Source organism: Pygocentrus nattereri, chromosome 7 (assembly GCF_015220715.1).
Source record: "Pygocentrus nattereri isolate fPygNat1 chromosome 7, fPygNat1.pri, whole genome shotgun sequence".
In the NCBI taxonomy this organism is placed as follows: Eukaryota; Metazoa; Chordata; class Actinopteri; order Characiformes; family Serrasalmidae; genus Pygocentrus; species Pygocentrus nattereri.
In genome coordinates, this window is record NC_051217.1 from 21129002 (window position 1) to 21141142 (window position 12141).

At 41.9% G+C, this 12141-nt stretch overlaps 1 protein-coding gene across 3 annotated transcripts in view; it reads left to right on the forward strand.

Annotated features, from left to right (window-relative positions):
• zbbx (zinc finger, B-box domain containing) overlaps positions 1–10431 on the forward strand; it is a 90919-nt gene extending 80488 nt beyond the window's left edge. The window contains exons 17-18 of one of the 3 annotated variants that reach the window (XM_017723606.2): positions 6628–6783; positions 10042–10431. In XM_017723606.2, the coding sequence (XP_017579095.1) occupies positions 6628–6783; positions 10042–10277 (392 nt within the window). In that variant the 3' untranslated portion in view covers positions 10278–10431. Of the gene's footprint in view, positions 1–6627; positions 6784–9086; positions 9362–10041 lie in introns of those variants that run through there. The other 2 variants (XM_037539857.1, XM_017723607.2) reach the window with 2 other exon arrangements.
• Positions 10432–12141: the final 1710 nt, after the last annotated feature.

The following is a 12141-nucleotide window of genomic DNA, read 5'->3' on the forward strand; positions in this document are numbered from 1 at the left end:
CGTCAGTGTTACTGCAGTGCTTTGAATGATCCACTACCCAAATAATACCTGCTCTGAGGGTCCATGGGGGTCCTGACCACTGAAGAACAGGGTAAAAGGGGGTAACAAAGTACCAGAGAAACAGATGGACTACAGTCTGTAATTGTAGAACTACAAAGTGCATCTATACAGTAAGTAGAGCTGATAAAAATGGACAATGATGTAAAAGTGCTGTTAAAATATTTGTACAAGACCCAGTTTGAACATCGGAAAAATTTCAGCAGCAGAACAGAATAAACACACATACGAGAGACGGACGCTTTGAGGACACCACTTTATTGTAAAACACAGTCTTTTTCTGAATTATAAGTAATATGACTGACACACTTAAAGCAAAGTAAACGTAGCACAAAAAAGAGAAATTTGACTGCACATGGAGATCGAAGTGCATGGTTTCCTGTTTATTTTCCTGTTTACTGTTTGGCTGAGTGAAAACATCATCCTGTGCGACAGTGTTTTGATCTGCGATCACTAGTTTAGATGTACTGTGTCTGTGGTGCAACCAAAATTCTGTTTTGCTAGTTTTAAACCAACTACTTACTCAACATAAGATTTAAGACAGACTTTACACTCCAACTTACGATCAAATTTACGTTCAGTTGGTGCAACTGGATGCAAAATATGATCTTTTTCATTCACTTAGCAAACACAAGCTCAGGCGAATAGATGGTAAAAAAATCTAGTTTTCCCACTTAGAAGATCAGAAAAGACATTTGCTTTTTTATGATGTTGTAACAGGCAACAACAAGCTAACATGTAATGCAAGCTTATAGTTTCTAGGTTAGCATGGGGTTAACTGCATGCCTAGGTCATCATTCGCTTTAAACCAAGTCGAGTTGTTAAGTGATTTCTAATAGACTTGCTTGCACTATATGGCCAAAAGTGTGTGGACGCCTGAACATCACATCCATATGTGCTTATTGAGTATCTTATTCCAAAGCCAAGGGTGTTAATAGTGAGTTTGTCCTCCTTTGCTGTAGTAATGGCCTCTACTGTTCTGGGATTGCTTTATTCTAGATGTTGGAACATTGCTGCAGTAATTTGCTTCATTACAACAACATTAGTGAGATCAGGCATTAAGGCCTGGCCCTCAGTTAACGTTCCAGTGCATCCCAAATGTGCAAGTCCAAACCAAATGACACACGTTGTTTCTTTATTAACCTTACTTTGTGGAAAGGCCCTTTTCCAGACTGTTACCCTGAAGTTTGAAGCGGCAATATGATTTCCATTCACTGGAACCATGAAGAACAGCCCATTATTCCTCCTCCACCAAACTTTACGGTTGCCACTCTGTATTCAGGCTGGTAGCTTTCTCCCTTATCCCCCAAAACCAGATTCATCTGTCAGACTGCCAGTGGCAGTATAATATAATGCCCCCCAAAAGGGCTGGATTTTTGCCCTAGCCCAGTTTGCAGCATGTAAGGAAAGAGCCAAATTGTGGGCCATCTGGGGGACCCCGAGCACCAGTTTGAGAACCACTTCTTTACACCACTCCAGATTCCATCTTAGGCTTGTGTGCAGCTGTTTGGTTGGCATGGTTGCTAAGGAAATCCAATCCACACAGCTCCTAGTATTGCTTCCAGAGTCTGTTTGCAACTTGCTTGTAAGTGTAACAGAGGACAAATGATTTTAATGTGCTTCAGTGGCTCAAATTGCCTGGTATTGCCCCTACATGTTTCCATTTCATATAACAGCACTTACGGTTGACAGGGGAAGCTCTAGCAGGGCAGGAATTTGACATGTTGGGAATTTTGACATTTGACTTGTTGGGAAGGAGGCATCCCATTATGATGCTTCATTGAAAGTCACTGAGCTCTGGCAAAGTTTGTCTATGGAAACTACGTGATTGTGTGCTTTATTTATGTGCCTGTTAGCAAAGAATATGGCTGAAATCTCTAATGATGTTGAAAATAATATAATGATAATGAGATTGCGACTGAAATCTCTTTGATATTTTTGAAACTCTCACCAAATCATGCTAACACTCCAGGTTGTTTTTTGCTGGATGTCCCTGAAGTAGCTCTGCTGCACACCTATGAGCACCTTGATTATTTATTGTTGTTATTTATACTTGATTGTTATTTAGACGCATAATTATTCTATGCTTAGATGGACTGTCCAATAAAAAGCGCTGTGAGTTAATAGATCTGTGCAACTTATACTTCTCTCATAAAACCATTTATCCTCCCAGTCTCTTCCTCCAGCAGCCCACCATTAATGAGACACTCTTAAGAGAACATTAGTTAGAGTGTAAACACTAATATTTCTCCAGAAGAATAAAACCACATCTGAAAAACGTCCGTCGTTATAATATAAGGGAGCTCAAGTGTGCAAGAGGAGACAAACAGAAGCAAAATGGTCTTGTTGTTAGATGCTGTACATCAAGTGTGACGATAATCGAGGAGCAGTGTTAATGAAAGAGGGAAAAGGTCAGAGTGATATTTCCCCTCACAGCGTTTCTCCTTCATTCCATTTTTTCCTCATCGTCTTTTGTGTGGCGAACCTCTCCATCGTTATTTCCTCTCATTCTTTTTTTTTCACTGCTTCCTTTCTTTTTTTATTATTCGTTGGAGTGCCAAGATCTAACAGGTTTTATTGGTCTGTCTCTACAGCTCCTTCTCCCCTGAGCGCAGTGACAAGGGCAGTGAGCAGCCAGCTGGAAAATGGTTTAATTATAGCAGTCGTTTAAGAAAGAGAGAAGAGACACACACTTTAACCTCAAAACTACCACATCCACAGTCACTGTCTGCCTGTCTTCTACATCACTCTCTTTTTCTTAAAGCCAAAGTCTGCAAGAACCGTTTTCTACGAATGACAGGCTCTGGCAAGTCAGGAGAAGCTTCAACATAAGCAGGGTCCCGTCCAGGTCATTGAGACGCAGTTCCTAAACACTCAAATAAGGATGGTCTTCCATCTTGGTTTCCGTCAAGGATGCATTATCATCACTTTTAGATACATCGCACCTTTCATATGCTCAAACACACTTTCCGATCAAAAAGTACCAAAAGACACAATCAGCAATACATAACATAGAACACACACACACACACAGCCTACCACTATCGGTCCAGGCAGCCCCACAGCTGCAGTACAGCGTCAATCAAGCAGCCGGCCCAGGCTGTGATGTCACCTCGATCAGGACCCCAGTCCGGAGAGCCTCGTAGCAGTGATACAGAGTCACTCAAGTGGGCGGTCTAGGCTGCATCATAGCTGTGATGTATCGTCACCCAAGCAGCCCAAGAAGCCTCTGAGCCACAGTTGGAAAATCACTCTCGGCCGCTATCTCAGTGGACATGATGGAGAACTTCAAGCTTCAACTACCTGAAAACCATCCTGTCCTAAGATGGCATCTGCACAGAAATCAAGATTGCAAGAGCAGCGGTGGCCACTGTCTCGCTGTCAGCTTCACAACCAAGAACCGGCTCTAGAGGACACTCGTAGTTTCCATCCTGGACACGGACACTGCTCCAAGACACAGAGAAGAGGATTCACACACACATAAGATTAATGACAAAGGCCCAGTCCCATTTCACCCCTCACCCCTACCACTTAGCCCTACCCCTCTGTTTTGCGCGTTCATGGCTAGGGGTAGGGTCCTGTTTTTTATCGAGATGGAGGGGTAGGGTGAAGTGTTGGGGTTACATGGCCCTTCAAACTGAGGTTTGTCAGAAGCATACTTCAAACAGAGAGTAATGAGGAAATAAATGGGAAGATGGTGCCAAGAGACCAAAGAAACCCACAAATGTGAGAATTTTCTTACGTTTAATAAAATAATAATACAATACAATTTTCTTCATAACATGCATAAAAATCGCTTGTAGTGCTGATGTCTTGGTAGCTAGCTAGCTGAATCTCCAGTTCCATCTTAAATGGTGCAGAAGTTACATTCTGGTGCTTCAGACTTCAGACATCAGAGCATCAGACAAGGTGGCACAGGAAATTTTGAACAAGAATCTGGAGAATATCTGACTTCAGCTTCATATCACTGAAGAATTAGGGGTGGGTGATAATAAATAATTGCCCCCCTCTTTGAAGGCATATGATGACCTAAATGTTTCTAAAGCCCAGCAGTGAGCAGCTGAACTTAACCCTCCTCTGCTGTCACTGCAGACGGGCAGGTTCACCTACAGAGCAGCACTAGCAGCTGTTAATGAAGTGATGCTCTTTTTATTTGAGGATCCCATTTCTTAGGGTAGATTTCAACCACTAACCCTGTAACTCAGTTCCAAAGGGCAACACTAGAAAACAAGGGGTAGGGATAAAAATAAGAAGTGGGATTGGGCCAAAGTACAAAGCATGGTCACCTCCCTGGTGTGAACCTTTTTTGGTAACAGTGAAGCAGCGTAAACTCGCCTGGTTTGGCTGTGTGACACGCCACAATGTACTAAATTAGACCATCTTTCCTGGTACCCTTGATGGAGGCCGACAACATTGTCGAGAGAGGAAGAACTCACTAGTGAACGTGAAAAGGAGTAGACAGACCTCGACATGCCTGACCAGCATAGGTCAGAGTGGTCAGAGTGCAAAACCTTGTGAACTGATGCATCCCTCTTTCCCAACAATGCCCAGTTAAGTCAAGGGACAGAGCTCTCAAACAGACTTGCTTACATGGTTTCTGACGCTGTATGATACACGTATCTATGAACGCAGACAAAGTTACCGCACATAGCTACAATTTGTGATGTTCTAGGCTTGCAGTTTGCACAAAGCTAATGGATTAATTCTAATGTAACACTGAATCAAGTAATCCTTCAGACACCGAGTATGAAATCTGTATAAATTTGATTTCTCTTCATTTCTGATGAAATGTAGAGAAAACAAAATATAGGCTCTTAATAACATAAGAGAAACACTGGCTAAAATGAAAAAATGTAACCACGACTGCTGTCTCTGCTATTTTACTGCAGCCATGTTACTGTAGTTGCCTCCTCAAATCATTAATATGGTCGAGAGAATGGATTCCTCAGACAACAGAAATGACTCATCAGAAGAGGAGGACAATCAGCGAAAAGCAATTGGTAGCGAAGTAATTGGTTATTTTAAAAATCTTACCTTGGTTTGGCTTCTTTTTCTGGCTAAAAGGGTAAAAATGTATCTTTAGCCCTATTCAAGCTGGATTAATTTGAACAGATTAGATTTGACTGGCTGGTTTGTACAAGGTAAAGTCAACATAATTTCCCCAAATGACCTCAAATAGCCCAGACTGAAACATCATCAGGCGGACGTTTATGTAACAGGTGAAATGTATTTATTAGAAATAAAGATTATGTGCAGGTACATTTTTCATTCATCAAGGTACAAACAATGTAAATGTTCCCTCAAAGGTACAGCAGTGGTTTTAAGGTCCAGTTGTGAAGTTGGTATTTGTATCTTTTCATAACCAAATGTTTTTAAACAGAACAGTAGAATAAAGGCCTGGAGGCGGTTCAGTTATGTTCCCTGACTAAAGGTACTGAGATGGACCCTTGAGGGTCCCACCCCAGAGACAAGAGACAGTTTAGCACCTTTATTTATGAGAGAGTAGCTTATTTAGCTTTATTTATTATTGCATTAGTCAGCTCGGGGGAAACAGTATCATAGTAGAGTAGCCATTGTTGAGAGAGTCGTGTATCTGGATTGAACCAGTTGTGAATCATCTTTTTAGCTGCTGTTAGCCCAGCAAAGATGAACCACTTTTGAGCTAATATGAAAGCCATCCCATGGTATTTTATAAAGAATATCTCTTTTTTTGCTCTCTACTATGTTTTTCTTTTTATCGTTGTGTCCTTTTCTCAGTTGAGTTGAGTTCAGGCTGCTTTATTGAAGAGCTTTGCTCTCTATGTGTGTTGTAGTTTAACTCTGAGTTGCACTGGCTAAAAGAATAATCTCTAATACTTCATTCATTCATTTCTTCTTCCTCTCCATCTTTCCATTTTCTCAGTGTACAGTGTCTTTTTTTTTTTTAACAAGGCCTGTGTAAATGCCGTATTAAGCTCTGTAAATATATGCTTAAGCTTGCCACACCACTGTTGGTTCTACATAACATGAAACAGTGGAGCTGATATGATTAACTAGGGTGGCCAGGAATCAGCTTTTTTAGAGGTAGGTGAGGTGATTCTCGGTTTACTGAAGTGCCCAGTTTATTATTAGGATCAATAAAGTGTAGCATAATGTATGATTTAGAAGAGGAGGGAGAAAGACCTGATGGACCTGATGGCTATATTTTATTATTTTTTTGCTCAAGCATTTACATTTAAGGAATTTGACTGACACTTTTATCCAGAGCGACTTATACTTTGATCATTTTTATACAGGTAGGTGAAGGTGGTGTTAGGAGCCTTGCCCAAGGACTCTTATTGGTATGGTGTAGGGTGTTCAACCCCAGTCTACAGCATAGAAGGCAGAGGTGTTATCCACTACACTATACCAACCACTATTTTACAGTATCTGTACAGTATCAGAACATAAATCCAACATTAAGTGCGTGTACGTTGACAGTGTTGAAATGATGCAGAAAAATCAAAATGGACAAAAATGGAATTACATGTTTTTTCTTTAGACAGCATGTTTACCTCTTTCACTCGGTCTCTGTTTCTCTTTCTCTCTCAGTAGGTCAGGGTAGTTGGAGACCGGCCAGCAGTCTCCACCACTATGCGGAGGAGGAGCTAGTTTCTGCAGTGATGAATAACCAGCCAATCAGTAACAGCTTACATTCAGCCACACCCACTGGCAGTGCTATGTTGCTCCGAAGGCCGAGTCTACCAGGTGAGTGATCTATAAAATATCAGGGCAGATACAGAGGGCTGTGTGTTTGAATTGATCTCATCAACTCCTCAAGTTGGAAAATTGCCACTAGATTGTAAAAAACAGTTATTTGTGTTTAGGTCGCAACTGGCTACTGCAAATTAGTGGGGAAATCATATATATCGCTGCTATCGGAAGAAAACCTCATATCTCCATTTTTGTCGTTTTTCAGGTTTTGACATAATTTTAAAATACCTGTTGCCCTTTATATCGTATGTAAATTTCATGATGAATGGACCAAAAGAAACAGCCCAAAATCCCTTGGGAAAAAAGTCTGGTTCCATTGACTTACATTAAAAGTAAAGTATGTTTTTTGTTTCTACTGTAAAGTTATCAAAGTTTGGAGATGTGAGATTTTGTTCTTACAACAGTGATATGTTGGATGTGTCTTTGTTTCTTTTTTGAATTGCCAGGTGTAATAAAATGAGCGTTATTAATAAGTGCCATCATGCTGGTTCCAACTCCTGGTGATCATTTCGATAGTGTTTCTCCAGAATGTCTTGTGTTTGGATCTTTAGGCTTCTTGTTCTTGGTTCTTCTGATAGCCTCCATCCAGGCATAATTGTCCTTCCAATGAACTGGTTCTTCTCATAATGTGTCCAAAGAGCTTCAGTCTGGCTGTATGGGCTTGACTTAAAGGTGAGGCTTGATATGATCCAAGGTTCTGTCCAAGGTTGGCTGTCCAAGGTTCTCTCGAAAGGCATTACTGTTATTATTTATTGTCCAGGTTTCATGCCCATAAATAACTGCAAAACCTGGACAGTTCAGCTCTTTGTTTGAAGACACATCATCACATCTGAAGATCTTTTCAAGCTCCTTGTCCTGCTGAGTGCCAATCTGTGTTGAATTTCTTGACAGCTGCAGCCTTTGTTGTTAATAATTGATCCAAGCAGGCAAAAGCTGTCCACCATGTCTGCATCTTCACCATTGGTGGTAAAGCCAGCTGTCTTTCTCACGGTTATAACCTTCGTTTTCTTCATATTGAGCTGAAGTTCTAAAGTGTCGCACTGAAATTGTGTGTCATGAAGATTGGATCCTGAAACTGAGTTGCATGGAATGTTCATTTAAAGCCAGGCTGTAGTCCTTACTGTTTCCCTTCCCCAGCACCCTCTTTCCTTCTGTCCCTCTACAATAATTACACTGCACTGAATCCTCTCTGGACATCTCAGCAAATAAAGGCCTCATCCATCCTCCCAAACCCCGGCCTGCTGGACACACTAAACACTCCACAGGACTTAATCCAGATTTATAGGGCCAAATCGCCGTTAATATTTTATACCGGTGCCTGTCTGCTGCCGCATCCTTGGCCAGGCTAAATACTCTGTTTACCCACTGCTTCATCCGCCCTGTTGGACGCGGTGTTATTCACGGCAACAGTGACATCAATAATAGCCCGACAAACACAACAAGCAGGAAAATCATAAACACGTTCGGCAGAGGTGTGATTTAGAGTAACGCATCTGGACTCCTTAGTATGAGTCTGTAATTAAAGCACCCTGGCTTATGCTGTACACTGAATTATACAGCAGTTAGTTCCAGCCATGAAAGCTGATTGGTTATTTTACCATAACATCATGGGTTTTTCATAAACACTGTATCACTTTGCTGAAACGCTCTTGCTAAGCAACGACTTTGACAGCTGTAGGAGACGCTCAGGTTATTTGAACGTTTTTACTTCTTACTTTGCCACAAACAAAATGGACACGTTTACATTTGACTGGCAGCCGGTTTGGTCAGACTCTGAAGATGAAACTACACTGAATTCTCAAACTGTCGTCACCACTGAGCAGCTTTTCAGTCGGCAGCTGTGACAGATGAACAGCTAAACAACCTGGAATCAGGCAGAAATGAACCCAATACCATTCGCCAAACTAAATGGGCTGTAAGAAGCTTTACAGACTGGGTGGAACAAAACAACATTAACACTGATCTGGAAAAAAACTGACCAAACTGAGCTGAACCTGATATTGTGGCAGTTTTATAGTTCAGTCTGATTTGGTCCGACTCTGAAGATCAGACTACACATTTGGCGAATGGTTTCTCTCTTTCTGTTTTCGTTTGTCATTTTTTTCTCTTCTCTCTCTCACTTGTTTCTTTCTTCCTCTTTTTTCTTTCTCTCGATTTTTTTTTTTGTTTTTTCTCTCTCTCTTGCCTTTTCTGTCTTTCTCCCTGTTTTTCTCTTATCTCTCACTTGTTTCTTCCTTTCTTTTTTCTTTATCATCTCTCTCTCCTTTTCTCTTTGGCATGAACCCCTGCATCCTCAGAACTTTCTACGCATGTACTTTGGAAAGCGATCTAACAGGCTCCGTCACCACCTGGTCTGGAAACTGCACAGCCATTGAGCAGAAAGCTCTGCAGAGGGTGGTGCAGACAGCCCAGCATGTCACCGGGGTCCAGCTCCCAAACCTCCTAGATTTATACACCAGCTGCTGCCTGAGGAAGACCAGGAGGATTCTGAAGGACTCCACCCACCCAAGCCACTGTCTGTTCTCACAGCTGCGGAGCGGGAGGAGGTACAGAACCATAAAGTCCAGAACCAGCCGGTTCCAAGACAGTTTCTTCCCCTGGACCATCAGGCTGCTGAACAGCCAGTAGAGCTGGTGTATCATTCTGTAGGCCTGTCACTGAGTCATCATCTCCATGGACAATCACCACCTCATCCACACCAACAGACTCACTCTGATCCTCTGCACCTTCAATGTAGCAAATCTGTACTCAGATATATAGACTTACATCTTGTACATCTACTCTGTCCATATCCTGTACAATCTGGAAGATTTCTATATCAGTATTCTGTCCCCTGAGTACCTGCATCTCATTTATTATCTACCTCAGACTAACTGCACATATTGTGAACAAGAGCACATTTGATACTTTTATTTCATAACTTATTACTGTACATATTAGACTAGTGCAATACTAGTGTATATTGTGTATATTCATATTGAGTCAGTTTCTTCTTACGTTTTATATATAAAAAGTACTACTCTAATAGTGATTTCTGAACAACTCCACACGGTTGCAGACGAGTGTTAGCTATGCACTTAGTGCGGGGCTAACTGGTGGGTTATAAGCTTCCACTGCTTGTAAGCCACATTAGCCTCTCAGTGCTGAAACTAAAGGAAGAAACCTTCATTCACCAAACAGGCCCTGACTGATCGACTCTGTTTAGTGGGGACTTTCTGAATTTGATTTGTTTTGTTCTACCTGTTTCTCCAGGTTCCTCCAGAAGAGTCACTCCAACTTTCTCTCATCCAAGTACTGCAGACCCTGCCGGGACCCCCAAGTTTCAGCTGCTGTCCCGCGCCGCTGTGGAGATCTCGGAGGTTCAGAGTGTGGAGCGGCCAGAGCTGACAGACTCTGAGGATGAGGATAATGAAGATGACGAGGCTCTGGCTGGACTGGAGGAAGAACTCAGACGGATGAGTCATGTGAACCCAAACAGAAGGACATAAAAATTCATAATATGGACAAAAAATGACTAATATTTCAAAAAAGGACAGACATTAGAACTGTACATGTGTTTAGTAATAATAATTATAATAATAATAATAATAATACATTTTTTGTTGTTAGTATTTAGCTGGCATTTTCATATTGTCATTTTAAGTAAACACAAAAAGAATTAAAGTAAGAAAAGTAAAAAATACATTGTGAACATGAAATAAAATTAAATAAATTAAATAAAAAAGATTAAACTTTTATGTTATCACTAAATGTAGGTATTGTGATATAAACTGAGTCTGTTCTACAGTTTCTCATTAGGATTGTGTGAGTGTGTGTGTGTGTGTGTGTGTGTGTGTGTAATCATAGCAGAGATGCAGGTGGGTATATCCTCAACAGGATGACACTCACCTGTTACCACAGCAACACAGACTTCCCTTCATTAGTGTAAAGCTGTAAATTACTGAAGATTTTTTAATAAAGCCTCACTATATAATTAAGCTTACTTCAGCATCCGGAAGAGCATACATCATCCCCCGCCGCCCCCCTCATACCTCGCTGCCCCCCTCATCTCTCACTGCCCCACTCATCTCTCACTGACACCCCCCCCCACCCCCCCCAAACACGCACACACACACACACACACACAAAATCATATTTCTGTGAATTATGGTGCCATTACATAGACTTCCATGTATTCCATCCTGGAGAATAATCAGGTCTACTACTAGTCTAACCCTAACCCTAAACCTACTCCTAACCTTAAAATGTAACGGTTTACCTTGTGGGGACCAGCTTGTGGAAGAAAGGTCCCCAGAGTGCGAGAGCATGAACAGGTTTTGATCCCCACAATGCAGCAAGTACTTAGTACACACACCCACAACCCCAGTTCAACCAATTGCTCTATCTCCCTCGTCTCTCTCTCCCCATCTCCCTCCTCTCTCTCCATCGCTCTATCTCCCTCCTCTCTCTCTCTCTCTCTCTCTCTCTCCATCGCCCTCCTCTCTCTCCATCACTCTATCTCCCTCCTCTCTCCATCTCTCCATCTCTCTCCTCTCTCTATCACTCTATCTCCCTCCTCTCTCTATCTCTCCATCTCCCTCCTCGCTCTATCTCTCTATCTCTCCATCTTCCTCCTCTTTCCCCATCGCCCTATCTCCCTCCTCTATCTCTCCATCTCCCTCCTCTCTCTCTCCATCTCTCCATCTCCCTCCTCTCTCTATCTCTCCATGTCCCTCTCTCTATCTCTCCATCTCCCTCTTCTCTCTCTCCATTGCTCATCTCCCTCCTCACTCTATCTCTCTATCTCTCCAACTGCCTCCTATCTCTCTCTCTCCATCTCTCTATCTCCCTCCTCTCTTTATCTCCATCTCCCTCCTCGCTCTATCTCTCCATCTCCCTCCTCTCTCTCTCTCCATCTCCCTCCATCTCCCTCCTCTCTCTATGTCTCCATCTCCCACCCTGACGACAGTTTGGGAATTTAGTGTAGTCTCATCTTCAGAGTCTGACCAAATCGGCTGCGTCAAATGTGATCTTAAAAGTGTCCATTTTCTGTTTGTGGCAAAGTAAGAAGTAAAAACATTCAAATGGCTCCTACAGCTGTCAAAGTGATTGCTTAGCAACGGCGTCTCAGTGGAGTGATGCAGTGTTTGTGAAAAACCTGTGATGTTATGGTGAAATAACAGTACAGTTAGAACGCCTCTCAACCAATCAGCTAGCATGGCCGGAACTAACTGTTGTATAATAATACATTAAGACGTATGATGTTCGAAAAAACTTCACTAATTCCGAGCCAGTTCAGCAAATACTACTTGTTTCAATTTTAACAAAACCGAAGATTTTTTACGTAGTGTAGCTTTAAGTTAGCAAACTTTC